General features: G+C 49.4%; 3 protein-coding genes across 4 annotated transcripts in view; all 3 read left to right on the top strand.

Moving 5' to 3' along the window:
* Positions 1-1,974, top strand: part of PRSS43P (serine protease 44) — a 35,096-nt gene extending 33,122 nt beyond the window's left edge. Inside the window, exon 5 of the mRNA XM_019416592.2 lies at positions 1,863-1,974. Coding sequence (XP_019272137.2) covers positions 1,863-1,895 — 33 coding nt within the window. The 3' untranslated portion in view covers positions 1,896-1,974. The remainder of the gene's footprint in view (positions 1-1,862) is intronic.
* Positions 1,903-11,992, top strand: LOC109247723 (serine protease 44-like). The gene is made up of 6 exons (XM_053898299.1): positions 1,903-1,987; positions 7,441-7,626; positions 8,071-8,239; positions 8,601-8,874; positions 9,332-9,658; positions 11,112-11,992. Exons 2-6 carry the CDS (start codon positions 7,527-7,529, stop codon positions 11,343-11,345), a joined length of 1,104 nt encoding a protein of 367 aa, XP_053754274.1. The 5' UTR covers positions 1,903-1,987; positions 7,441-7,526; the 3' UTR covers positions 11,346-11,992.
* A 113-nt stretch (positions 11,993-12,105) lies between these two features.
* Positions 12,106-21,336, top strand: PRSS45P (Putative serine protease 45). 2 transcript variants are annotated; one of them, XM_053897075.1, is made up of 7 exons: positions 12,106-12,965; positions 13,392-13,939; positions 15,756-15,830; positions 18,530-18,677; positions 19,234-19,508; positions 20,345-20,508; positions 20,843-21,336. In XM_053897075.1, exons 2-7 carry the CDS (start codon positions 13,573-13,575, stop codon positions 21,074-21,076), a joined length of 1,263 nt encoding a protein of 420 aa, XP_053753050.1. In that variant the 5' UTR covers positions 12,106-12,965; positions 13,392-13,572; the 3' UTR covers positions 21,077-21,336. The 2 variants fall into 2 exon arrangements, with proteins under 2 accessions (XP_053753050.1, XP_053753051.1); XM_053897076.1 differs by having other exon boundaries at positions 12,106-13,939; positions 15,756-15,782.
* The last annotated feature ends 6,032 nt before the right edge of the window (positions 21,337-27,368 follow it).

Genomic DNA, 27,368 nt, shown 5'->3' with positions numbered 1-27,368 from the left:
CTCCCAGTTACCATGGACCTCAGCGGGCAGTCTGTGATAGTCCCCCCTGCTGCCGGAGGGAGGCCAGGGTGGGACACTGCTTTGCAAACCCCAGCTGGTTCCAGCTAAACTCCGTTAATGCTACTACTGTCCTTTCACGGACATGCACACGCGGGCAGACCTGGGGGTCCGAGTCCTGCTACATCCCACTCTGACTTACAGCTTTCCTTCAAGCCAACTTGTCCTTTCCTGTGATGTTCCCTGCAGGGCACATCGCTCGGGCTTCGTTTCCTTCTCTCTTCCTCCTCTGTGGTTAAGACCCAGCACAGGCATTCAGTCCTCCCCAGAACCTCCCCTGTGCACTCCCCCTGGGTTGTGAAATGTGCTTTCTTCTAGGCTCCTGGCGGTCTCGTGTCCGTTCCTTACTCTTGCTTCCACTGGGGGACATTTAGGTCCCCAAGGTCAGGGGACTCTGCCCACTCATTCTCTACCTTCCACCCTCCAGTTCTAGGCCTGGAACAGAGCAAGACTTCAGGAAATACTTGGTAAATGAGTGACAGGCAGGAGTCACAGCCCTGGCTGTAGGAAAAGTCCCCAAGCTCTGGGAAGTTTGTGGTCCAGATGGGGTGTCCTGTAGCATGTGACATTAGAATGTGTTTCCTACTGGGGGCAGGGACGGAGACAGGAATTCAGTCAAGCGGCCTGGTTTCCTGAGGATGAAACTCTGGCTGCCAGAAAAGCCAGGCAGAGGCTCCCAGGCAGCAGGACATCAACTCCAAGTGATAGCCATTCTTTCCAACCAGTATTTGCAGAATACGTTTTGTGGGGCAGGCACGGGGCTGCGGCCGCAGATAAGATGGGGACCGCGGGTAGGAGGGAAGAGCTGGACGGTAGGAAGACCCTTAGGTCAGGGGCGTGGTGGCCGGACCGAACCACCCTTTGAAAGAGACCCATGACACAGGCGAAGGAGGAGGTTGGCGTGCAGGCAAGTTCTCCCCAAAATATTAAACTTTAAAGGGAAAAGAAACAAAGCAAAAAACGCTGGGGTTTCCAGTCATAAGAAGCAAGTTTATTTTTGAGAGAGAGAGCATGAGCAGGGGAGGGGCAGAGAGAGAGAGAGACACAGAATCCGATGCAGGCTCCGGGCTCTGAACTGTCAGCACAGAGCCTGATGTGGCGCTCAAACTCCCGGATCACGAGATCATGACCTGAGCTGAAGTCAGATGCTTAACCGACTGAGCCACCCAGGTGCCCCTGGAAAGGCCCAGACTTTTTGCCTCACTTGGGGACAACTTAGAAGGGCTTCTTGTAGGATCAGCTGAAACCTCAGCTGGGTATCATAGCTCAGCTCCTCCCCTTGCCCAGTTCTGCCTCCTTTGCTCCCTTAGAGCTTTATCTCCTGAGAGTGCCCCTCAACAGACCCTCGCTTTCACTTCTGTCTCGGGGAAGCCCCATCTGACACACGTGGCCTGGCTGAGACGGGACAGTCTGAGTTGCAATAAGTGTTTCGGTCCTCTGTCGCTGTGTGACCAACCACCCCCAAACCCAGTTGCTAAAAATAACCGTTTTGCTTTTGTGTTTTTGTTTTGTGTGTGTGTGTGTGTGTGTGTGCGGTTTTTACGTTCTGGGAAGCAGCCATGAATTAGCAAATACCGAACAACTTCTCAGAGACATACAGGAGCAGATTCCTGGGAACCTCGTTTCACAACATTTTCATCAGGTGGTCAATATATAACTTTATTTTCTGATTGTTTCTGGTTGAAGGCATCTTATTTAATATACTCCATTGATTTGTTATCATCGAACCCATGGCCAACAGAAGTGTAAATCATGCCTCCAAGAAGCTTACCTAACATCTGTTTTCTCTGCCGTGCGCCTCACAGCGTGGAGTCCTTAGCAACCCTCGGCAGCCCTAAGTGATATGTCATTTTAAACAGCAAAATCATCAGCGAAATAACACAAAATTGCATGAAAAAATGTGGCGCTTGACAGATTGGGAACAGGACAGGTATGTACACTAGGAGCTGAAACTAGAAGGCATAGAGCCGTCTCATTGACCTCATCCTTGCGTTATTTCTGATGAGATGTGTCACCCCTCCCTTTGTTCCTTTTACTTAATATTATCACTGGTTTTGAGCCCTTTGATTAAGTCGTACTTCTTTTTTTTTTTTTTTTTTTTAAATTTAAAATTTTTTTTTTTTCAACGTTTTTTATTTATTTTTGGGACAGAGAGAGACAGAGCATGAACGGGGGAGGGGCAGAGAGAGAGGGGGACACAGAATCGGAAACAGGCCCCAGGCTCCGAGCCATCAGCCCAGAGCCTGACGCGGGGCTCGAACTCACGGGCCGCGAGATCGTGACCTGGCTGAAGTCGGACGCTTAACCGACTGCGCCACCCAGGCGCCCCCTTTTTTTTTTTTTTTTTTTATTTATTTTTGAGACAGAGAGAGACAGAGCACGAACGGGGGAGGGGCAGAGAGAGAGGGAGACACAGAATCAGAAGCAGGCTCCAGGCTCCGAGCCATCAGCCCAGAGCCCTACGCGGGGCTCGAACTCGCGGACCGCGAGATCGTGACCTGAGCTGAAGTCGGACGCTCAACCGACTGAGCCACCCAGGCGCCCCTGATTAAGTCGTACTTCTGTCTAGTTTTGTTCTGGGTTTAAAAAAAAATTTTTTTTTTTAAATTTAGTTCATTTTGAGAGAAAGAATGAGCGGGGGGAGAGGCAGAGAGAGAGGAAGAGTGAATCCCCAAAGCAGGCTCTGTGCTGTCAGTGCAGAGCCTGACTCGGGGCTTGATCTCATGCACCGTGAGATCATGACCTGAGCCGAAATCAAGAGTCAGACGCTTAACTGACTGAGCCACACAGGCGCCCCTGTCCAGTTTCATTCTTGTTACTTTGGTGTTCATTGAGCTTCTTGGATCTCTAGGGTAATAGTTTCTATTAAATGTGGAAAATGTTTGGCCAGTGTTTCTTTAAATATTTTGTCTCTGCTGTCCAGCACCTTCCTTTTGGGAGTGCAATGACACATGTATTACGGCACAGCCCACATTGTTCTGTTTATTTTTATTTTTAAAAATTTTAAAAAATTTTTTAATTTTTGAGAGAGAGAGAGAGAGAGAGAGTGAGTGAGCAGGGGAGGGGCAGAGCGAGAGCAAGACTCTCAAGCAGGCTCCACTCTGTCAGCACAGAGGAGCCAGACGAGGAGCTCGATCCTATGAACCATGAGATCATGACCTGAGCCGAAAGCAAGAGTCAGATGTCCAATTGACTGAGCCACCCAGGCGTCCCTCCTAGAAATATTCTTGAGCTTTATTTGGGATGCAGTAAAATTACTTGGAAATTGATATTTTCGGGGCTTGCTTTAAAGATTTGTTAGACAGACAGTGCCTGGGTGGCTCAGTTGGTTAAGCATCTGACTTAAGTTCAGGTCATGATCTCATAGTTCGTGAGTTCGAGTCCCACTTCGGGTGAGCTTGAGCCCTGCATCTCTCTCTCTCTCTCTCTCTCTCTCTCTCTCTCTGCCCCTTATGGGATTCTTTCCTTCTGTCTCTGCCCCTTGCTCACTTGTGCCTTCTCTCTCTCTCAAAAAAAATTTTTTTTGTTAGACAGGACTGTAACATCAGTCTAGGAACTAGTATTTCCTGTTGTTGAGGCAAGACCTTCCTGAATATGCTATCCAGTGGTCTGTGAGTCCTGGGTTTTTCCCGTCTGGCTGATGGAAACAGGCACTATTTCTGTCCCCATGTGAACACCAGCCATTGTTACTTCTGATCCTTTCAAGTGGTTATTTCTCTGGCCACAGGTAGCCCCCCCCCCCCCCCCCCCCCCCCCGCCCACATGCCCTGCTCAGTACACCAGGGAATACTCAAGCGAGGAACTCTGCAGATCTCCAGAGTTCTCTCCCCTCCCCTGCCTCAGTGCGTAGCTGCCTGGGGGTCCCCTGGCCCCCAGCTTCACTTGCTCCCCTGAGGGGGTCTGTAGAGCTCTGCCTAGGTTCCCCTTTTCTGAGCTACAGCCTGGAAACTCTCTCAAGGCTTCAAGCATTGGTCATCATAGGACTCACCCCATTTAGTTTCCATCTATCAGTCCTACCCTTTGTGGCCTGCTGTCCCGTGTCTTGAAAACTGCTGTTCCATACTTTTTGCCCATCTTTGGTTGTTTACATGGGAAGGGCAATCCCTATTAGTCTGTCTCGGCCAGAAGGACAAGTGAGCACATGTGTTTAATAATATTCTTCTATAATTAAAATAAATATCTGTCATATCTTTTTTAAAGTTTATTTATTTTGAGAGAGAGAGACAGAGCGGGCAGGGGAGGGGCAGTGCACAGCCCGATGCAGGGCTCGAACTCATGAACCACGAGATCATGACCTGAGCCAAAACCAAGAGTCAGATGCTTAACCGGCTGAGCCACCCAGGTGCCCCTGTCATATCTTTAAGTTACTTTCCTTTATTCTGTATTTTTCCTTCTTTTATCTTATTCAGTCTTACTAGAATGTCTCTTCTTAAGCCTTTCAGAGAACAAAATTCTGATTGTGTTCATCTTCATAATTTTGTCTCTATTGACTTCTGCTGTTATTTCCCGTTTTTCCTTTCTTTCTCCCAAATCCTGTCTTTGATTTTTACTCCATTGATCATTTTCACTTTCTGAGTTGCATATTTAGCTCCTTTGTTATCAGTCCTCTTTATTTTATAATATGGTCAAAGCTATAAATTACTTTCTAGAACCATAGCTGGATCACATGTGATTTCGTATGTAGCGCTTTCATCGGTAGTGATCTTTAAATTGTCATTACTTCTGTCATGATTTCCTTTTTTTTAAGTTTCAAGTTTTTATTTAAATTTTAGTTAGTTAACATATATGGTAAAATTGGTTTCAGGAGTAGAATTTAGTGATTCATCACTTACGCATAACACCTAGTGCTCATTACAAGTGCCCCCCTTAATGCCCGTCACCCATCTAGCCCATCCCCCGCCCATCCCCCTCCATCAACCCTCAGTTTGTTCTCTATAGTTAAGAGTCTCTTATGGTTTGCTTCTCTCTCTCTCTTTTTTCCCCTTCCCCTATGTTCATCTGCTTTGTTTCTTAAATTCCATATATGAGTGAAATCATATGGTATCTGTCTTTCTCTGACTGACTTATTTTGCTTAGCATAATACACTCTAGCTCCATCTACGTCGTTGCAAATGGCAAGATTTCTTTCTTTTTAATCACTGAGTCATACTCCATTGTGTGTGTGTATATATACATATATATGTATATTATATACATATAATATACATTATATTATATATATATATACACACCACACACCATATTTTCTTTATCCATTCACCAGTTGATGGACATTTGGGCTCTTTCCATAGTTTGGCTATTGTTGGTAATGCTGCCATAAACATTGGGTGCATATACCCCTTCAAATCAGCATTTTTGTATCCTTTGAGTGAATACCTAATAGTGCAATTGCTGGGTCGTAGGCTAATTCTGTTTTTAACTTTTTGAGGAACCTCCATACTGTTTTCAGAGGGGCTGCACCAGTTTGCATTCCCACCAACAGTGCAAGAGGTTTCCCTTTTCACCACATCATCACCACCATCATGATTTCCTTTTAAATAAGAGGATCATTTTCTAGGGTTTTGTTTTTGTTTCAGAACTATGGACTTGTTTGTAAAAGTCGATTTTAGTATTATCGACGTCTGGCTCAAGAACAGAAGCTATGACATTGATTCCTTGAATTTATCAGTCTTCTTTTGTGACCTTTCTGAACATTTTCTGTGTGCTCAGTAAGAATGAATGTTCGGGGCGCCTGGGCGCCTGGGTGGCTCAGTCAGTTGAACGTCAGACCTCAGTTTAGGTCACGATCTCGCGGTCCGTGAGTTTGAGCCCCGCGTTGGGCTCTGTGCTGACAGCTCAGAGCCTGAAGCCTGCTTCGGATTCTGTGTCTCCCTCTCTCTCTGCCCCTCCCCTGCTCATGCTCTGTCTCTCTCTGTCAAAAATAAAATAAACAGGGGCGCCTGGGTGGCGCAGTCGGTTAAGCGTCCGACTTCAGCCAGGTCACGATCTCGCGGTCCGTGAGTTCGAGCCCCGCGTCGGGCTCTGGGCTGATGGCTCGGAGCCTGGAGCCTGTTTCCAATTCTGTGTCTCCCTCTCTCTCTGCCCCTCCCCGTTCATGCTCTGTCTCTCTCTGTCCCAAAAATAAATAAAAAACGTTGAAAAAAAATTAAAAAATAAAATAAAATAAAATAAAATAAACATTTAAAAGAAAAAGAGTGAATGTTCTTCATTGGTAGTTGTAAAAAAAAATCATCATACCACTATCAGGTCAATGTTATCCGGTGTCACAGCTAAATATCCTATATTTTTGCTTAACTTTGCCTCTATAAGCTATCAGCTTTTTTTTTTTTTTTTTTAAACGTTTATTTATTTTTGAGACAGAGCGTGAGCAAGGGAGGGGCAGAGAGAGAGGGAGACCGAATCTGAAACAGGCTCCAGGCTCTGAGCTGTAAGCACAGAGCCCCACGCGGGGCTGGAACTCACGGACCGTGAGATCGTGACCTGAGCCGAAGTCAGACACTTAACCCACCGAGCCACCCAGGCGCCCCGCTATCAGCTTAAGAGGAATGTTTCGAAAACTGGTTTCCCAGGAAGTCGGTCAGCTGTTATTTTACCTAGTAAGGGCTTACTGCATATTCTTGGTTATTTCTCTGTCCCGTATGTAATCTTTGCCTTAGATGTCAGGACCTGAAAAAATTGCTATCCCACCTTTCGTTTGCATCAGATTTGTCTGGTATTTCGTTTTCTATCCCTTTATTTTCAACGGATCTGTATTTCTTTGTTTTAAAGTTATGTCTTCAGATAGTACATTTCTGGAGCTCATCATTTTTTGAGCAATGTGAAAGTTCTTCCTTGTCCGGTTTGTTGAACCGGTTCGCACTGAATTGCAAATGCTATCGAATTAGGACTCAATACTGCTCTTTGGTGTTGTATTTTCTATTTATGATGCGTAAGCCAGCAGATCTCTATTTTAAGGTCGATAAAAGCGGTGACATCTAGATTGGTTTTCGGTGAATAACCGGGAGGTGGGAATCTTGGAGGTCTAGCTGGCTGGGAGTTGTGCCCCGGTGGAGGGGGAGGGGGGGTAGAGGGGGGACCCGGGTCCGGCCAACGCGAGGGCAGGGCCGCGGGCCGCCGCGAGGGGGCGCGCGACAGGCTGCGGGCACCAGGGATCCCATGGCGTCCCGCGGGGGCTTTCTGGGCCTCCAGCTCTGCCTCCTGCTCCTCCAGCCTCTGCTCGGTGGGGCCGATGGGCGGCAGGCAGCTAGCAGGCGGAGAGGGGGGCTGGGCTGCTGGCGGGGAGGGGTCGTGGTGAGGGTGCGGGGGTGGGGAAGCGTAGACGAAGGGGGAAGGGTAGGCTAGGGGTGCGCTCAGGCCAGCTCCTGTGTCACTGGTCTTCCCCAGGTAAGGATTATCGCCCCAGCCACGGTCCTGCGTTGACCTCAGGAAGCCCAGAGACGCCGTCGCCTCCAGGGCTCCTGGAATCCTCGATGCCAGTATCCACTGGAACCCCTGGGCCTCCAACACTCACAGTGGGAGAGGCTGCAGAGTCCACCCAGACTACTGGATCCCAAACGTTCTCTCCTCAAGGTACTGCTTCTGTACAGGTTGGCACAGGCCTGCCTGGGAGGCCAGAAGGGAATGCTGCTTGGCTGGGTAGACCGCGGGGTCACAGTCTATCTTGGAGGGTTTGCGAGGAAACCTGGCTCTGCCCCCGGAGGCATCCGGAGGGGGTGGTAGGGGACAACGGCTGCACTTCCAGTACTTTCTCTCTCTCTCTCTCTCTCTTTAATGTTTATTTATTTTTGGGAGAGAGAGAGAGAGAGAGAGAGAGAGAGAGACAGAGCATGAGCGGGGGAGGGGCAGAGAGAGGAGGAGACACAGAATCCCAAGCAGGCTCCAGGCTCTGAGCTGTCAGCACAGAGCCCGATGTGGAGCTCGAACCCACAAACTGTGAGATCATGACCTGAGCCGAAGTTGGACACCTTAACCAACTGAGCCACCCGGGTGCCCCATCCAGTCCCTTCTCTTTAGTGAGCCAACCAGGATGCGGCCACAGGTCTATGAGGATAGTTGGGGGAGTGGCGGCCCCCAGGAGGAAGTGGCCCTGGCACGTGAGCCTGCAGATCAATAACAAACACATATGCGGAGGCTCCCTCATTGCCAGCCGGTGGGTGCTGACCGCTGCCCACTGCGTCACTGGGTGAGTGTCCGGGCCCCGCGCTTGGGGCCCCTGGTCAGGCTCTGTGACCTGGAGCCAGTCTTGTCCCCCTCCCTGAGCTTCTTCCTCTTCCTCGTCTGGAAAGGAAGTCCCAGCCCCCTACTTTTTATTCAGCCTGGAATGAGGCCCTGGGAATTAGCCTTTCCACCAAGTTCCCACACGCTGCTCTGGTAGTGCTGGGACCTCCTTTGGAGAACCACTGGAGACAGCGGTTAGGGTCTGGGGCCGGGGTGTGGTTTGCAGGCAGGCCGGTGCCTGACGGCTGGCTTAGGAGACAAGGGCCAGGCTGGGAAGAACCTGGAAGGCGTGGGAGGGGATCGACGCGAAGGGCATCTTCCCACAGCCATGAGGACTATACAGTACGGCTGGGAGACAAATCGTTATATCCTAATTCCAAAACGACACTGGTGGTTCCAGTTGAAGACATCGTTTGCCACCGCTTTTTTGACGATACAACTTTGAGGCACGACATTGCCCTCGCTCTGCTGGCCTTTGCTGTGAATTACTCCTCCTACATCCAGCCTGTGTGCCTCCCTGAGAAGTCTTTCCAAGCAGAAACTGGGACGGAGTGCTGGGTGACTGGCTGGGGCCGACCGGAAGAAGGTGAGACTGATGGGGTGGGGGGGGCAGCTGAGGGGGCACCCTGGTGCCCTGGGGGTGGCCCACAAGCCAGAGGGAGGGACAGGGAGGCTGGTTCTTTCCCAGGAGGACATACTGCCGGGGGTAGCATCCGAACTGCGTTAAGAATGGGTTGGAGGGGCACCTGGGTGGCTCAGTCGGTTGGGCGGCCGACTTCGGCTCAGGTCATGATCTCGCGGTCCGTGAGTTCGAGCCCCGCGTCGGGCTCTGTGCTGACAGCTCGGAGCCTGGAGCCTGTTTCAGATTCTGTGTCTCCCTCTCTCTCTGCCCCTCCCCCGTTCATGCTCTGTCTCTCTCTGTCTCAAAAATAAATAAGCGTTAAAAAAAAATTAAAAAAAAAAAAAAAAAGAATGGGTTGGAATGTTAGCACCCAGAGGCTCCGGGGCCCGGGTACCAGAGATGGTGTGTTCTCTCCAGCACGGATTTCAACTCTAGGGGGACGAGCTGTCCCTCCGGGAAAGTACCTGCTGTGGCCATGGGACAGTACCTACTGCCCCAACGTCCTCTGAGGAGGCACTGAGTGTGAGCGCCCCGAGCCAGAGCCAGAGCGGGTTTGGGGGGCTCTCTCCGCTCCTGCAGACCCTGACTTGTCTCCTCGTAGTTTTAGCACCGATGCCAGTTCTTCTGCAGGAGACGGAGCAACACATTCTTCACCACAAGAAATGCAACTGGATATTGCAGACACAGTTAGGAATGTTTCGCAGCATGGTGAGAAAAGGGATGATCTGTGCCTATCGAGCAGAGAAGAAAGGTATCTGTAAGGTCAGTTCTTGGCTCCACTGTGGCCCCTGCAGTGAGCACGTCCCCTCCCAGTTTCCTCGTTTGCAAGCGGCACGGCCTCCTCCTCCCTCGTGGCTCCCCTGAGCTGGCCTGGCCTGTTCCATCAGAGGGGAGCAGTCCCTGCTGGCCTGGGGGCACCGCCACGGTGTGGGGAAGCTGGGGCAGGTAACGCTAATACCAGAAGTCCCTTTAATTGAGTTCCTCCTCTGTGGCACTTACGGTGTGAGCCAGTGTGGGTATTGACCCCCAATAGCTCTGTGAAGCCACATCATAACCCCACGGCATAGACATCGTAGCGATTATACAGATGAGGTGAGGTCCAAAGATGTCAGCTCCAGGTTCCCCCGTGGGTGCTTGCAGGACTCCTAGAGGATGAGTGTTTGGGTTTCTTGGAAAGAGAACAGCATTGTAGGGAGAGGGATCAGCATGTGGAGCAGCTCAGAGGTCCCAGGGAACGTGTCACATTTAAGGGAACGTTTTCCAGGTCTGGACCAAATGAGGTGGCAAATGTGGCCAGAGAAGAGGGTTGGAGTCAGAGGCCTGGGGTGCTGGTCCAAGTTTCTAGACACCGTCTGGGCAGGACTGTGGGCTAGACGTCTGTTTCCATCATCTAGGCGATGGTGCTGAGTCCCGAGCGGGATGTGGGAGGGTGAGGGGGTGAAGGAGGTGTGTCTGACATTGAATCATGAGCTCTGGGTGACCGAGTGCCGTTGAGGGAGGGGGCTCGGGAGAGGTTAGGAGGGCTGTCTGTTTCTGTCTGAGCTGGTTGGTGCGGGGCCACCACAGCAGATCTGGGAAGGACGTGCGGTGCTCTGGGTGAGGTGGGGGGGTATACGGGATGTCTGAGACTGTCTGGACACGGGGAAGTGATGCATGCATGGTGTTGGATATGTGGGTTTAAGGTCGGGGAATTTCAGGTTACAGGTGAGGATTATGGGATCCCCCCCACGCAGGGTCGATATGCAAAATATTTCACATCCTTTGAGGCCCAGGACCGAGCAATCAGAGTAGACACCAACCTTAGAGCTGGAGGAGGACTCTGGAGGCTGTGCCAGGAGATGCCCCTTTGGTGGCTGGGTCATGGGAGGCTTGGAGAGGATCATGGGGGTGCTCAGGGTCAGTTGAGGAATAGGGGTATTCAAAGAGAATTCAATATATTACCAGCACTGTTGCTGTACTGGGGCCTACTGGCTGTACATCCCTGAGCACCTGGGAAGGAGGAGGATTTCTCAGAGGATGTTAAACGTTTCACTTAGCTTTCGACTCTCAAATGTTCCCAGAAGCCAAGGGCTGGTGCAGGCTCAGGGGAGGTCGTGGGGAAGCCCCATGCGTGCCCATCTCCCCGGGCCCTGCAGTGTAATCTTAAGCCAGTTCTGATGTTGATTCTCTTCCATCCCTGTGTTTTGTTTTGTTTTGTTTTTTTCTCTTTCTCCAGGGAGATTCTGGAGGCCCCCTGGTCTGTGAATTTAATGAAACATGGGTCCAGGTGGGGATTGTGAGCTGGGGCATTGGCTGTGGTCGCAGAAATTTTCCTGCAGTTTATACAGAAGTTAGTTTCTATAGGGACTGGGTCACTGATCACTTGAGTCAGGCTTGCTCTTGGGACTCAGCAGGCTTTTTCATACTTCTGTGCCTGGTGCTGCCCCTGGGCATCCTGGTGGCCCCATGATCACCCCTGCCCACTCCCCTCCTGTTTCTGACTCTTAACACTGGGCCTGTCCTCTAACCTCCCCCTCTTCCTCATTGCCCTTTCCTCCAATGCTGGTTGCGATCCACTGACCCCGTAGAGAGCTACCCAGTAGAAAGTGGCAGTAAGCCCGGAGCCCTGAAAGTGTCCCAGCCTGAAGCCCCAGACACCTGCCTCGACCACACCCACACCTTGGCTGTGCTCTGCCTGCCGGGAAGGAGGCAGCCGACCTGCCACGTGGAGCCCGGTGCTTCCCTGACGCCTTGGAGAGCCTCTACCAAAGAAGAGACCTCGTGAGCAGTGAGACAGCATTCGACCTGGCTGTGGTCTCAGGCTTTCACCTGAGAGTGAGCTTGGTGATTGTGCAGAGAGAGCCAGGCGGTGTCACCATGGCCCCGCTGAGGTCTGAGGCCTGGGGGTTCCACATCCGACCCAGGTGTCTGGGACTGGGCGAAGTTCCCCCCTACCCAGTGCGGATCCACCTGGATCCTGCTGGGGCAGCCCCGCGATGGGGCCCCCTTTCTTGAGTACCCAGTGGCCACATCCAGGCTCACCCCAAGTCGTGCGGAGACATTAAGGAGTGTGGAGATCTTAGATGCCAATGAATAAACATTTGCAGTGCATTCTTATTTGTTCTGAAGTTCCGGTCTCCTGAATGTTGTGGGGTTGCCTATGACATACTCTGTAGAGAAACTAGTTTCCCATGTGGCAAAGAAACTATTCGTGGTTTTCATGGAGCCCTTGAGGGAGCCGTAAGTCCCCACCTGCTCGGGTGGGAGTCCTCTGCATGGTTTTAGCTTGCTGGGTCCCGCTCCCCGAACTCAGTATGTTTGCCCGGAGCTTTGTAGCTTAATTTAACAGCCCCTGGAGCTCAGAAGAGAGGATCACAAGAGACCAAAACTGGAAGCAAGAATGAAGTTAGAGCATGAGAAATATTCCTTCTCTTCTGCTTCTTCCACTTGCTGCTATCGCTGCCCATTTTATTAACAAGCATTTGTACTCTCAGAGGGAGGAAGGCAAGGGAGATTCCGTGTGGGAGGCACTGGTTCATTACCCTTATTCTCTGGTCCGGTGTCCCAGCATCTCTCTGTGTCTGGCTTCTGATCAACTCCTCCCAGTCTCCTGTCCCCTGTCCTTCCAGGGGTCAATGTTTTAGATCCCATATATCCGTGGGCTCAGAGGGCAGTCCGTGTCAATCCTATATGTTGTGGGAGGAAGGCTGGGGTTGGGACCGAGCTTATTAATAAGTATTGAACCATCGGCTTTAAGAAGCCACTGAATATAAGTGGGTTAGCCCAATAAATTTAACTTCTTCCTAAAACATCCTAATCAAGTGTTCTTGGTCGGCAGGTATCTTTTCCCCCATCTTAAGGCTCCACTCAGCCCTGTGGTTCATGCTTTAACTGCATCAGATTTCCCCGGAGAGCTTGTTCAAATGCAGATCGCTGGTTCCACTCCTAGAGTTTGTAGTCCTGTAGGTGTGGGGTGGGGCCTGAGAACGACATCTCTAACAAGTTCCAAGCACTGCCTCTGCTGCTCTGGAGAACACTGCTGTCATTAACAGGAGGAGAGAAGGCAGCCTCCTCTTGACTGCCTTGACATGTAAGTGACACACATCACTTCTACTCACCTGCTAGTCATGGGAACTCATTATGTGGACCCCCTTAGATACCAGGCAGGGGAATGTGGTCCCCGGAGCTGGACCCCTCCCCCCATCCCCCAACTAGACAAGAGAAGGTGGAATCTTGGTGGTCAGGTCCCAATCTCTGTCACACCCAGCGGATGCAGAGACCATATCCTTCTGGAAAAATGCTCTGTGAAGGCCCAAGGCCCGGTATACGCCATCATCTCTTTCAAGACCATCCCCTTGGTGGTCTGTGGAAGAGGAGGCATGTATTTCCTTCTCACGACTTCCCCAAGAGTCCTTGTTCCAGTAATAGGTCCAGCTCAAACACCACTTTCCTAAAGACGCCTTCCCGGGTTGCCTAGCCTTAATGTTCCTTTCTTGTGCTTTCTGTATCTTTTCAGACTCTCAAATCAATATAAATTGTCAGCCTTTCGAACGCACCGAGCCCAGGGAGGGGACCAAGGGTGCGGTCAGAGGCTGGGCGACCAGGTGGCCTCACAGGTCCTGGGAATTCGGGCGGGCCTTCACTACCCAGACTGGGGGGGACGCTGTCACCAGCTTAAAGCAATTGGGAGTGTTTTCATGGGCTTGGCCACCCGGGAGGCAATCACAGATCAGGGGCTCCGAGGTCATTTTCGAGGAAGAGGCACGAAGTGTGCCAGCGCAGATGCCGGAAACGCGCCCGTGGGCGTCGGGGAAGGCTTGGCGCGTTGTCACGTGCTGGGGGCCCCATCACGTGACCGGACCCCCGTCACGTGCTGGGGGCGCCCTCGTGCGTCAGGGGCGCCCTCACGTGTCGGACTCGCGGCGCCGCGTGCCTGGGCCTGCAGGTGGCACCTCCCGGGCCTCATGGACGCCTCGCCGCCACCCAGCTGCGCTGGAGCCTCGGGGCCCTGGGGCCTGAGCCGCCGCCTCCTCCTGCTGCTGCTGCTGCCGCTGCTGAACTCGGGTGAGGCAGCGCCTCCTCCGCGGCCGTGCGTTCCGTGTGTCTTCTGCCACCTCCCCCTCCCCAGTCCCTGCTCTGCCCCTCCCAGCACCCCCCCCCCCCCCCCCGCCCTTGAGGGTGGCCCCTCGGCGTGGCCCGCTCTTTGGCTACCTGGGACTCTGTGGACCCCGCCTCCCCACGGTCACCCGCCCTCCACCGCCACCCCTCAGGATGGCGCCAGCCTCCTGCCGCCCTGGCCTCCCTCAGGGGCCACCCGCCCTGCCGCCTCCTGGGGACCTGCAGGGCGGAGGACCCCCTGCATTTCCTCTCTCCCCATGCGCAGCCACTTCCTCCCCAGCCCACGCGGGCCTGGTGGCCGAGACCCAGCCGCCCTCCCGGGCGTGGTCGGGCCTCCCCGACCCCAGGCCGCTGCGCAGGCGCTGCAGGCCAGAGGCGCGTGGTCTCCGCGCGCTGAAACCGGGATGCCACGCCCCCTCTTCTGCCCCCGGCCCACTCCTCCCGTTGGCGCCCCTCTTGTCCTCCGAAGACGCAGGCCCCCAGGTGCTGTCCTCCTTGAGTGCCTCTAGCCCCCAGGGGCCCCTCCGAACCCCACTATTCAGCACCCCCCCCTTTCTTTATCAATCAGAGATACACCTCCTGTTCAAGGTCAGGATGCTGACCCTGCTCTGGACCGCAGGCCCTCTCCGCGCTGCGCTGCTCGGTCATTTTCTTGGAGGTCTCCAACCTCTCCCTCCCTGTCTGCCGAGCTGCCTCTCCCCGCGCCTTCCCCTCACTGCCAGGTTTCTCCAAGTAACAGTTTCCACTTGGTGCTGCCTTCACTGCTTCCTCGCTTCTCCCGTAATCCGTAGCCGTTCCGGCCATGCCTCTGTCCTTGTCCCTGACTTTTCTACCACTTCCTCCGTTCTCACTTTTTCCAGTCCCTTGGTTTCTCCAGCCATAACTCCTGATTCTTCTCTGCCTCAGGGTAACTCCCTTGCTCTCAACTCCTTGGGGTCCAAAGCTGAGGCTCTCATCTGACTACAAACTGGGTTCTCTTATTCTCTTCTCCTCAACTCGGTGGATAGGAGGCATTGTTCCCTAAAATCCGAAAGTGGGGGTTACCCAAGACCTAGCCATCTGCCCGCACCCCACATCCAGCTCACCATGCGTGTTCTCACTGCCACTTCCTCATTTAGACCGCCTCTTTTCTTGCCTGTGTCCTGCGGAGCCTCTGGTGGGATCTCACTGCCTGGTCGGTCATCTTCCTACTTTACTCTTCACAATAGAAGCCTGACCATGTCACCCTTCCTCTGGCCTCCCTCCTCCCACAGGGTCTCTTTGCTTCTCCGCCTGGCTTCTGAGCCTCCCCCCCCCTCCGTGACTGACCCCGACTTTCCTGCATGGCATCATTTCTTGTCATCATAGAGCCTTGTCCTTTATCCTCTGGAGGCTCTGGCACACACCGTGGTGTTTCTTTCGCACGGAATGTCATTGTCACTTTTCCGTTTTACCTTTTCATCTTTAAGACCTGGCACAATCACCCTTCTTCTCAGAAGCGTCCTCGTCCACCACTTCTTCTGGGCTCCCCTGACACCTGTGACCTGGTCCCTGCATTGATCGCACACAGGCGACTGTGTGTGTTTACTCCTGTCTCCCCTGCTGGACAGGGTGTTCCTAGAGGGCAAATACAGCCGTTATCTGTTGGCGACGCTCTGTCCCCTCCCTGGCCTCGGGCTCCAGGCTGGGAATGGAATGAGGGGGGAGAGAATATTTGGCGAATGAACAAATTAACCGATTCATGACCTCTTGCTTCGTTTCTGTTCCCCCTTTTCTCCTCCAGGTTATAAAGAAAACAATTCCATACCAGGTGGGGAGGGTGAGCCCCTGCGCCAGGAAAACCTCAGCTCCTGGGAGGGTGTGTTCTGAAGAGGGTCACACAGATAGTGTTTCTGGGTGTGTGGGAAGCAGGAATTTAGTCTGACCTGTGTGCTTTCCGAAGGGCCTTTTTCCTTAGACGGCAGGGATGGCGGGCTGGGTTGCTCCTGCTGTTCAAGGCCTTCCGTTGTCACGGGTCCTCCCTGATTTGTTACGAATTGTTCAGTTGCTGAAGTTACCTCTTCCTGCTTCTGTCCATGCCCCGCTGCCATCCTCCCCTTCCCCGTCCTTCCAGCCTTTCCTGCATGTCCAGCACGTATCTCTGCTTGTGCGTATCCTCGTCAAAATACACATTGTGGTTTTGTGCGCATGTATTTTTAACTTACGTTAAATGGTGTTTCTCTAGCTCCCTTTCTGTTTCCTCCAACTTATGGAACACCGTGCGAATACAAATAGGTCAAGGAACACACGCATCATTTTTTCAGAATCAGTTGAGGGTAACATACACCGTGACTCCTTGTCTCTAAATACGTAGGTGTGTATTTTCTAAGAATATTCCTTTACGTAGCTATAGTATCAACTTATCAACTTATTACTTATCAACCACTTATCAACTTCACACATTTACATGGATACCATACTTTTATCTATTGTCCGTAATCTCATTTGGTCAGCCCTCTGCATTCCTATCAGCCATTTGTGAACAGACCTACTAGATGCAGCTTTTGTCTGCTTTTGCCCATCTCTAACAGATGAAAAATGGCTTCTTGATTTAATTGACATTTTTCTCATTAGTAAGGAGTTTCAGCATGCCTCAATGTGCTTTTGGCCTCTCGAGTTTCTTCTTCTAATAAATCGCCCTTACCCTTGGCATATTGCCTGTTGTTCTTTTTTTCTTGTTGATTTCCTAGAGTTCCATGTATGTTCCTAATGAAAGTCTTGTGCTGATTTTAGGTAATTGCAAACATTGCCTCCCAGTCTGTCATTAACTTGATTAATCAAAGTAATCAGTTTGATGCTTTATGGATTTTTAAAAAATGTTGATTTATGTTTGAGAGAGAGAGAGTGCGAGCCAGGGAGAGGCAGAGAGAGAAAGGAGACAGAGAATCTGAAGCGGGCTCTGCACTGACAGCAGAGAGCCCGACGTGGGGCTCAAACCTACGAACCATGAGATCATGACCTGAGCCAAAGTCGGATGCTTAACCGACTGAGCCACCCAGGCGCCCCTGTGGACTGTGTTATGAAGTTTTGTTTAAGGAGCCCTTTCCCGCCCCATGTCACACAGTTCATCATTAACTTTACATTTTCACTTTTTAGGTCTTCGAAGCTGGTAGGAAAGAATCCAGTTTTGTTTTTCTTAGTTTCTTTATAATGAGTCAGTTTTCCCAGCACCGTCTACTCAACATGCATCTTCCACCCACCGATGGTGGTGGCTCCTTTATTTCCATTAAATTCCTATGTTCCCAGAACAACCTCATGCTCTCTGTTCTTTTCCATTGCTTCCATCTGTCAGTCCTTGTCAATACCACACTATTTTTGTTATTATGGTTTTGGTGTGTGTCTAGATATCTGCTCGGACAAGTGTCCCTTTATGTTCTACTCTCTCAGAGACTGAGCTATTCATGGACCTTTGTTTTTCTATGTCAGTTGTAGAGTGTAAAGTTTCCTAAAATCCTAACTTGGAAAATGACTTTATAGATTAACATTGGGAAGAATGACATCTGAAATGTCTAGTTGTTTATGTAAAAGCAAGGTCTGGCTCCCTTCCTGGCTTCTGACAGTATAGTGTCATTTTGTATGTGTTCCTTAATGTTATATGGTGTTTGCTGTAGGTTTGTGGCATCTAACTTTTGTTAAGGATTTTCTTTCCGTTCCTACTTTGCTAAGTAACAGGTGGTGTTTGGGTTTTTTTTTTTTTTTTTTTAGTCATTAGTATGTGTTGAGTTTTTCAAATGTCTTTTTCTGCGTCTACTGAGAAAAGCATGGGATCTTTCTCTTGAGAGAAAAAGAACTGTTTATGTGGAGAACGCTCTAAGGGCTCTTCCATTGTGGGACCACCCTTGCACTCCTGAGACAATCACTACATGATTGTGATGCGTTTTTTCAAAATACAGCGTTGAGTAATATTTTATTTATAATTTTTGCGTCTGTGTTCACTCATACGGTCGTACAACTTGATTGTTGGAAGGACGTGTAAACTGAGGCCGTGTAAGCTGTGAGTGGGGGCTCCGTGGGCTCCATGTGGAGGCTCTTTCTTGAATGGCCTGTGTACAGATTTCTGACACAGAAGTCAGGAGCTTTTCTTAGCTCTGAGTAGTGTGGGGGCAGAGGCCTTTTGCATCTGAGAGATACAGCAAGCTTATGGCCTTTTGGAAACATGGCCTCGGGACTTCTTCCAGATCCAAGAGAATGTATTTCTTGTCCTGGGGCATTTTCTATGCTTCTCCCTTGTTTTGAGGTTCCCAGCTAATCTCTCCCTGTTGTCTCAGTATCTCTCTCTCTCCTGTGATGTCTTTATGTCTCTGGCTTGAAGCCTTTTATCTCTATCATTGTCATTTTTTTGTCTAGCGCAGTGCCTTTCTCTCACCCTGTCTCCCCATCTTTGAAATGAGAACAAGACCCTGAATTTACAGCTTTGTGCAAATTGTCCCGGGGTTGGGGGGTGGGCATCTCGGTCTCGGGTATCCTCATTCTCCAATATGTGGTCACCGTGTCTCCCCGGCACACTTGTTCCTGAAGTTTGTGGCAGACCCTGGTGGTCGGAAGATTTGGACATGACCCGACATTGGCCCTGGGAGGTGAGCCTCCGGCTGGAAAATGAACACATATGTGGAGGGGCCCTCATTGATCTCAGCTGGGTGGTGACTGCTGCCCACTGCATCCAAGGGTGAGTGTGGCCCCTGTGTCCACAGCCTGGAGACCCAGGGCTGCCATGGGCCCAGCCCATCCTCCTCATTTCCTCTGTGAAACAATGTGGGAGTTGGGAGGTGAAGGGGGAGTAGGAAGGGATATCCGGAATGGGGAAGAGTCCTGTTCAAGGTCTCACAGGGCGCCAGGGGCTGAGTTGAGGCAGGATCGCAAAGCAGCCATGACTGCATCCTGAGCAAGGTGACAGGAAAACCCAGCATACACTCCCCTGCCCCCCCCCCAGTCCTCAGACACCTCCCCCCCCCCCATGCACACAAGAACATACACGTATAGCAACACTTGCACACTTGCATACACCATACATAGATGAGGCCGGCTTGAATCAACTTGAACAGGGAATGAGGAGGCAGCAGCATCCCTGGCCCTGATGGCCTCCAGGCTGGATTAGCAAGATGGAAAGAGCAGAGCACATCGGGCAGGGCTTCTGCTGAGGGAGAGGGTCTTCGGCGGAGGTAGGAGCACTGCGTTGTTTGGAAACCTGACGTCGACTGGCTGAGGCCGTGTGTCTCCCGTAGCACCAAAGAGTACTCCGTGATTCTCGGCACCCCCAAGCTGAAGCCCGTGGACTTCCCGAAGGGCGTCTCGATCCCCGTGAAGGACATCATCATGCACCCCAAGTACTGGGGCCGGACCTTCATCATGGGTGATCTTGCCCTTCTCCAGCTTCAGACTCCCGCCATCTTCGGCAAGTACGTGCAGCCCATCTGCCTGCCAGAGGCCAGCTACAACCTGAAGGTTGGGACGCAGTGCTGGGTGACTGGCTGGGGCCAGGTGAAGCAGCGCTTCTCAGGTGAGCACGATGGGTTGAGGGTGGGGTGTGGAACCACAGAGGGCGTGCTGCCTTCCTTCTGGGGCCTTGGCTGCTAGACCCTTTCACGGTGCCTCTCAGGAAGCTTGTGGCTGCCACCTCTGGGCAGTTGTTGGATGTGTTAGGACGGTCCTCACGGTTTACACCGCTGGGCCTGCTGTGGGCACTAAGGCAGGTCTAGCGACGCCTGCGCTGGGCACGATCTTTTGTGTCTTACAGAAGCTCGGAGTCAGGGAATCATAAATGTACTCACTCACTCATTCATTCACCTGACGAGCCTCGAGCGTCTGGCGCACCCCAGCCCCCTTGCGTTGGGAACACGAGCCCTACCTGCGGGGCGTCGTAACTGAGTGTGGGGGTGGGGGCGCAGGCTGGCAAGGAAGGAGGCCAAGACTTGGTCAGGTGATCTCGAGATCCAGCCGGGAGGGATCTGGGAGGAGCATCTGAGAAGCCTGAAGGAGGAGCGACTATTAATCAGGTGACAGAGGGCACAACCGGTGCCAAGCTCAGAGGCTGGAGAGAAGCAGTGTGGGGTTGGGGTCTCCAGCTGTAAGTGGTTGCATTGAAACTTGGGTTGTGGCCTGCTCGGTTCAGAAGCAGCTGCTGCCCAGAGAGAGGGATCCTGAAAGCCTCCGAGGGTGAGGGGCTTGCCAGACATGGTCGGTGCTGCAGGGAGACAGACAGGTGAAGGCGGGCACGGGGGTGTGAAGGGATGTGGCTCGGCCGAGTGTCAGAAATGGAGGTGAGAGGACACTGGGGAGAGGCCAGGGCTGAGTGGAGTCAGAAGTTCTTTCTCACCCCACTGGGCTCCTCCACAGCCAACTCCACGCTGACCCCAGAGCTGCAGGAAGCCGAGGTGTTTATCATGGACACCAAGAGGTGCAGCCGGATTTACCGCAAGAAGTCCCTCATCCCCCACCTTGTCCCCCTCGTCCTGGGGAACATGATCTGTGCCACCAATTATGGAGAAAACTTGTGCTCTGTGAGTTTCGGGCGGTTCTGGCAGCTCTTCTCTTGGCAGTGACTCCCAGGGTGGGGGCAGGGGAAGTTCCCGGGGAGGGGTTTGCTGGGCTTTTCCCTCTCTGTCAGCATCACCAGGCAATGCTCTGCTCCCATCCCCTGTGACTTTGACTTTGCCTGATAACCCTGGGATGGGTCCACAACTGAGGAGCTGAAGGAGGAGGGCCCCATGTAGTGAGGACCTCAAGGAGCGAAAGAATCTTCCAGGCAGAACTCAGGGTGGGCATTCTGGGTCCTCTGGGGTCCTGGGTCCCCACGGGGCCCAGGGCTTCCATTGTTCCTCTCTCTTTGCCTAGGGGGATTCTGGGGGTCCGTTGGCTTGCGAAGTCGAGGGCAAATGGATTCTGGCTGGGGTGTTGTCCTGGGAAAAGGCTTGTGCCAAAGCGCAGAATCCTGGCGTGTACACCCGTGTCACCAAATACAGCAAATGGATCAAGCAGCAAATAAGTAATGGGGCTCTCTCAGGCCCCCAAACCTCTGCCTGCCTTCTACTCCTGTTCTGGCTGCTGCAGCCCCAGATGGGCCCCTGATCTCTCTTCTCTCTTCTCCCTGCTTTGCCTGTGCTTTATGGGTCCAGGTCAAAGTTAGACCCAGTTCCTGTGTCGGTATTCAACAAGAGTCAAGGTGGGGAGAGTGGCCCCCGGGAGGATGGGGCCCTGCTTTGGCCTCCCCATGGGGAGGGATGCGGTGGATGACTAGGCCTTGGGTGACCAGGAAAAGGGACGTGTGGCCTGGAAGAGCTCTGGAATTGGGGACCAGGATAGCCGGGATTAAATTTGTGCAAATGTGAGCTGGCTCTGTTCTTTTTTTTCTGGGCGACCCTGGGAGGTTAGGGTGAGTGGGAGGGCAGGGCCTCCGAGAATTCATTCTGCCAGCAGACTCCCCATAGTGGAGGCAGATGGTTTTTGCTATATCACTAGTCCAGGGCTGTAGGGAAAGGGCCTGGGCCTCAGGCCTCAGTTTCCTCATCTGTAAAGTGGGCCGGCTGGAAGGGGGCAGCCGAAGCATGCCCTGTAGGCTGACAGTAGGAAGGACCCACATAAAGTGCTCCAAATATAGCTTGCTTTCTTTTTTTAAAAATGGCACAAAAAACTGACTATAAAAATTTAGGATTAAGGTTAGGGTTAGGGTTACATGTTTTTTTTGCTTTTAAAAATTTCTTTAAAGATTGTTTACAAGTAATATCTGAATACATTCTTATTGTGATTTACTGAAAGTGTTCAGAAATACATATAAAGAATCCCTCCTCTCAGCCACCCATGCCGCTGTCTTTCCCAGGAGTAATTTCTGCTGACATCCTTCAATAAAATGTCTTTATGATTTTTAAAAAATAAATGAGATCTTATATATGTATTATTAATAGCCTACACTAAAAAATTACACACCTTAAAACACTTTCTATGTCAATACCTAGGGCTATTCATAATTTTATGTTCCTGCCTGGGTTCTGTGCGGGTGTGACATACGTTATTTAACCAGCACCGAATTTTAGGCTGTCCTGACTTGTCAGCATGATGGTGGTGCTGCCATTTACACCCTCCTGCGTGTGCGTGTGCGTGTGCGTGGTGGGGGTGGGGGATGGTATGCTCTGAAACATTTCTGCAGCTGTCTTCCCGAGGGGCTCAGGGGAGGATGGTCATCAAAGGAAACACAAATTTAATAATTTTGGATGAGTACTACCAGATGTATTCCTCCCCAAAGCTGAGCCTGTTTACATTCATACCTACAGTACAGGAGGGTGAATATTTCCCCTCTTGCCAAAAATGGATGTTATTAACCTTTTAAAAATGTGCCCATCCAATGATAGAAAGTTGTATCATTGCTGCTTTTTTTATTTAAAAAAATTTTTAAAAAGTTTATTTACTTTTGAGTGACAGAGAGAGACATGGCATGAGTGGGGGAGGGGTAGAGAGAGAGAGAGGGAGGCACAGAATCCGAAGCAGGCTCCAGGCTCTGAGCTGTCAGCACGGAGCCCGACGTGGGGCTTGAACTCACGAGGTGTGAGATCATGAGCCGAAGTCGGATGCTCAGCCAACTGAGTCACCCAGGCGCCTGTATCATTGCTGTTTTAATTTGGATTTTCTTGATTGGAAAATATCTTTTCATGTGTTTGCTCATAAAAAGATATACTTTTTCTCTAGTAAATCCTCTACTCATATACTTGGCCTATTTTTAAGATTGGGTTGCTTTTCTTTTTCTTATGAAAGGGTTTGTCTTTTCTGAATACTGAGCCCTGCTCAGTTATTTTACAAATATTGTCTTGTCTTCTGGAAATATGTGGAGTAGATGGAATTATGGACTTTTTCCATAAAGACCTTTAAAATTATTATGGAGTCAAATCTGTCAGTCTTTACTTCTTTATGGATTTTGCACCTAGCTGAAGGTGGCCTTCTCCATCTCTAGATTGTAAGAGCTATCTTCCCATATTTCTCCTATTATTTTGATAAATTTATTTTTTTGTGTGTATAACTCTGTAATCCACTTGAAATTTCTGTTTATGTGTGGTGTGAGGTGGGGACCTGACTCTGTTTCCAACTGGAGAGCCAGTTCCATTGATACTATTTCTTGTAGAGTCTGTCTTTTCCCTGCTGATTTGAAAATCTGCATTCACAATAAGGAAGTCTTAATCTCTTCGTGGTATGTTTTTGAAACCTCTGTTATTTTCCCAGTGATCTGTTTGTCCCTAGGGTAGTGCTGTACTGTTTCAAATAGCTTTATGTTATGTTTTGTGAAATGGTAGCAAAAGCTCCCCCTTTTTTAAAAAAAATACTGCCTAATCTACAGTTTATCTTCCGTGTGAACTTTACGATCAGTTTGTCAATTTCCATTAGAGGTGCTGTTGGTATTTGAATCGAAATTAAACACACAGGCTAATACTGGGAGAACTATCATTTTCACAATGTTGAGTTCCTAACCAGGGATGTGGTATATGTCTCCATTCATTCAGCTCTTCTACTCCAGGATGTCTGGAAACATACTGAGTTTGGTTTTTACAAATTTTGGTTATGTTTATTGTGGGTGATATCTTTTCCCATTATATATTTTAAAAAAATATTTGAGAGAGAGAGTGAGCACGCGCATGAGCAGGGGAGGGACAGAGAGAAGAAGAGAGACTCCCAAGCAGGCTTCTCACTGTCAGTGCAGAGACTGATGCAAGGCTCGAACTCATGGACTGTGAAATTGTGACCTGAGCCAAAATCAAGAGCTGGAGGCTTAACTGACTGAGCCACCCGGGCGCCCTTATTTTTTTCTGACTTTATATGTTAGGTATTTTAAAGCCATTTATTTATTTACTTATTTAAAGTTTTTTGGTTTTTTTTTGAGAGAGAGAGAGAGAGAGAAAGTGGGGGAGGGGCAGAGAGAGAGGGAGATAGAATCCCAAGCAGGTTCTGCACCGATAGAATTCCAAGCAGGTTCTGCACTGTCAGCGCAGAGCCCCATGTGGGGCTCAAACTTGTGAACTGCAAAATCATGGCCTGAGCTGAAATCGAGTCAGACGCTTAATGGACTGAACCACCCAGGTGCCCCTAAAGCTGTTGATTAAAAAAAAAAAAAAATAGTGATCTTGATTCCTGGTCATCTTGCCAAACTGACTTACTTAATTCAACACTTTCTCTGTTGATTTCTTTTGCCTTATTTTTGGCTAATCAAATTACCTAAAATGGTGACAGCTACGTCTTGTCCTTTTTGAAAATTGTACCATTTATTTCATCATCTCTGCCTGTGACCCTCAACACAGTGTGAAATAGCCACTATGTGGGGGGGTGGGGGATATGTGTGTATCTCAGTCTTCGTCTGTTTCACAGATAGTTACTAGTCTGTTTCACAGAGACTTCTCTGTGTCCGGCACTGTTTGGGGCCCTGCGGATGCAGTAATGAACTATTAAGATGATTATATGGTTTCTCTTATTTAATTTGTTCTCATAATGAAATTCATTACCAGATCTTAGTAGATTTCTTAGGTAAATTCCATAACACATTGTGAATTCAATTTGCTGGAATCTTGTTTAGAAGTTCTTCCCCAATGTTGGACTGGTCTACACCTTTCCTTTCTGTTGTACTGTTTCTTCAAGTTTGGTGTCATTCCTGTGCTAGCCTCTTAAAACATGTTGAGAAGCTTTCTGGTATTTTCCTATGTCCCAGAGAAGTGTCTGTAACAGCAACATTATCTATTCCTTAGGTCTGATAAATTGTGCACATAAAACTCACTGGGCCTAATAGCTTTTTAAAGGACAAACGAATCTTTGACTCTTTAAAAACTATCTTGCATAGTTATTGGCTGAGTTGGGTTTCTCATTTCCTTTTGCATAAATTTTAGTATAATCACTTACTTTAGCTTAGATTCTTTTTTTTTTTAAACTTAGATTCTTACATTTCAAACTGATGTATAAAATTTGAACCTATGGCTTCTTTCCCATTTCTAACATTTATATATGTACTCTTGACCTTTTCTTAATACTTAAAGATTACAATTGCCAGCTTATTGTGTTTCGTAGGTGTTTTTAGAAATCCATCTGGCATACCTTATTACTTAGCTTCATGGTATCCATCCGTCCCTCCTATTACCCCACGTCCTGGTCAGCGGCCCACCCCCTCTGCTGTGCTGCTCATGTTCTTTAGGGGAAAGCTATCACACTCCCAGCTCCCAGAAGGAGTGGCTCATTGGTCTGATCGAGTTAGCATAGTGCAGTGCCCCCGCCACCTGACCCCAGTTGGGTCACCCAGCCAGCGTAAGGCATGGTTAGAAGAGGGGCATGCACACTCTTTCTGTGAATGTGGATGACGAAGCAGAAGGATGTGGGCTGTTGACAACCATTTTTTTTTAAGTTTTAATTTAAATTGCAGTGAGTTAGCATACAGTGTAATATTAGTTGTAGGTGTGCGATATAGTGATTCAGCACTTCTGTACATCACCTGGCCAACTGTTTTTCAACAAAAGAACCAACTCAGGATGAAGCCACCTCCAATGAGGAGAGGAGACAAATTTTAAGCCTCTTAGTTGGGGACTCCTGAATGGTACACACTAACTTTGGGTTTTAGTGCTCAAATCTGCTGCCGCTTTTTATTTCATTAAAGCTCTTTTAGCTTTAGTAATTCTAACTGTCTACTCCTGGGGGACTTTTTTACTGTCCTTTTTCTAACCTCTTGAGTGGTGTGCTTAGTCAGTTATTACAGACTTCTTTGATTTCTGATATTTTCACTTAACTGTGTGAAATCTCCTCTGACTCTCACTTTGACCATATTTCACAGGATTTGGTAGGTACTGACCTCACTGATTCATTTCTATATTGTTTCTAATTTCACGCGACATACATTTTTAAGGAAGATTTTATCCAAACTTTATTATGTAATGTTTGTTTCATGCAGTTGTAACATATTTCTTCTTTTATGTGGAAGTAATTCTTGGGGCACCTGGGTGGCTCATTCAGTTGAGCATCCGACTCTTGGTTTTGGCTCAGGTCATGGTCTTAGAGTTTGTGAGATCGAGCTCTGTGGCAGGCTCCGTGCTGAGCGTGGAACCCGCTTGGGAAACTCGCTCTCCCTCTCTCTCTGCACCTCCCTGCTCAAAATAAATAGATAAACTTTAAAAAGAATGATTATTTTTTGTATAGAATTTATTTCAAAATATTTTGCAACCCCGACTTTCCACCATATCCTATTAATCTGAAAAAGGGATGGTTTGTTATAATTGGGGATTACACAGGGAACAATTAGGCAAAACTTATCAGTAAATATCGTTGCTAACCCTCATGCTATACTTCTTATTTAATGCAAGGTGTACATAGAAGGGTGCTCTTTAATTTCCTGATGGATTGTTTGGGGGAGGATGGGGACTTCCTTTCTTCTCCGCTATTAAAACTTATATCACAATGTGGATTTAATTACTGTTGTGTTTTGGAACTTATTGGGGTTTTATTTGTGCCTAGTATTTGGTCAGTTTTTGGTGAGTGTTTCATGTGTGTTTGAAATGAAAGCATTGTGTCTTTTGAAACAATGTTCTAGCCGTAACTGCCTGAATCAGGTTTGTTGATCGTATTATTCAGATCTTTTCAACACTTCAGATATCTTATGTCAACAATCAGTTGATTTCTGAGAGGTTTACCACAAGAGTTAAGATTTCTTTAGGGGCGCCTGGGTGGCTCAGTCGGTTGAGCCTCCGACTTCGGCTCAGGTCATGATCTCGCGGTCTGTGAGCTCGAGCCCTGCGTTGGGCTCTGTGCTGACAGCTCGGAGCCCGGAGCCTGCTTCCGATTCTGTGTCTCCCTCTCTCTCTGCCCCTCCCCCGCTCATGCTCTGTCTCTCTCTCTGTCAAAAATAAATAAACATTAAAAAAAAAGACTTCTTTTTCAGTTCTAGTAATTCTTGCTTTCTCTTTCAAAGCTATGTTGCTAAGAGAGCAAAGTACATGTTCACTGTACCATTGTGGTGGCTTATACCCTATCCATATAAAATGTGCCTTTGATGGTATTTGCTTTTTCAAAGATCTGGATCACAGCATCCATTCCTAACTCTGCTGTTCTAACTGATGAGGGGATATATAATTTTATGTTTTGTATGTTTCCTAAAGGTTTTCCTTGGATTTATTTTAGACCTCTTGTAGTTTCTTGGTTTGAGCATTTAATTCACTTTCATTCTTTGTTATTCAATAATAAATACCTTTATGATTGTGGATTTGCCTTGAACACACCCAGTAAGTTTTTAACGCATTGCTCTAATTACTAACATTTTTCTAAAGAGTTTATAGAATGTTATTTCTTCAAAATAAGTTAACGAAGTTTATTTTTAAAAACTTCAGATAAGTTGCTCACTCTTGTTACTAAA

This window comes from Panthera pardus, unplaced genomic scaffold, assembly GCF_024362965.1.
Source record: "Panthera pardus isolate Hobbes unplaced genomic scaffold, ASM2436296v1 HiC_scaffold_8, whole genome shotgun sequence".
Lineage (NCBI taxonomy): Eukaryota > Metazoa > Chordata > Mammalia > Carnivora > Felidae > Panthera > Panthera pardus.
The sequence above is the reverse complement of the archived record's forward strand: the minus strand, read 5'-3'. Positions and strand labels throughout refer to the sequence as shown.

Excerpts from the sequence above, each read along its gene's own strand:
- LOC109247723 (XM_053898299.1), top strand. The coding sequence starts at position 7,527 with ATGCCAGTATCCACTGGAACCCCTGGGCCTCCAACACTCACAGTGGGA. Across the intron at positions 8,240-8,600 it reads GCTGCCCACTGCGTCACTGG|CCATGAGGACTATACAGTAC; the intron begins GTGAGTGTCCGG and ends ATCTTCCCACAG. Across the intron at positions 8,875-9,331 it reads AAGAAGGTGAGACTGATGGG|GGGGACGAGCTGTCCCTCCG; the intron begins GTGGGGGGGGCA and ends TTTCAACTCTAG.
- PRSS45P (XM_053897075.1), top strand. The coding sequence starts at position 13,573 with ATGGGCTTGGCCACCCGGGAGGCAATCACAGATCAGGGGCTCCGAGGT. Across the intron at positions 18,678-19,233 it reads GCTGCCCACTGCATCCAAGG|CACCAAAGAGTACTCCGTGA; the intron begins GTGAGTGTGGCC and ends TGTCTCCCGTAG. Across the intron at positions 19,509-20,344 it reads GGTGAAGCAGCGCTTCTCAG|CCAACTCCACGCTGACCCCA; the intron begins GTGAGCACGATG and ends GCTCCTCCACAG.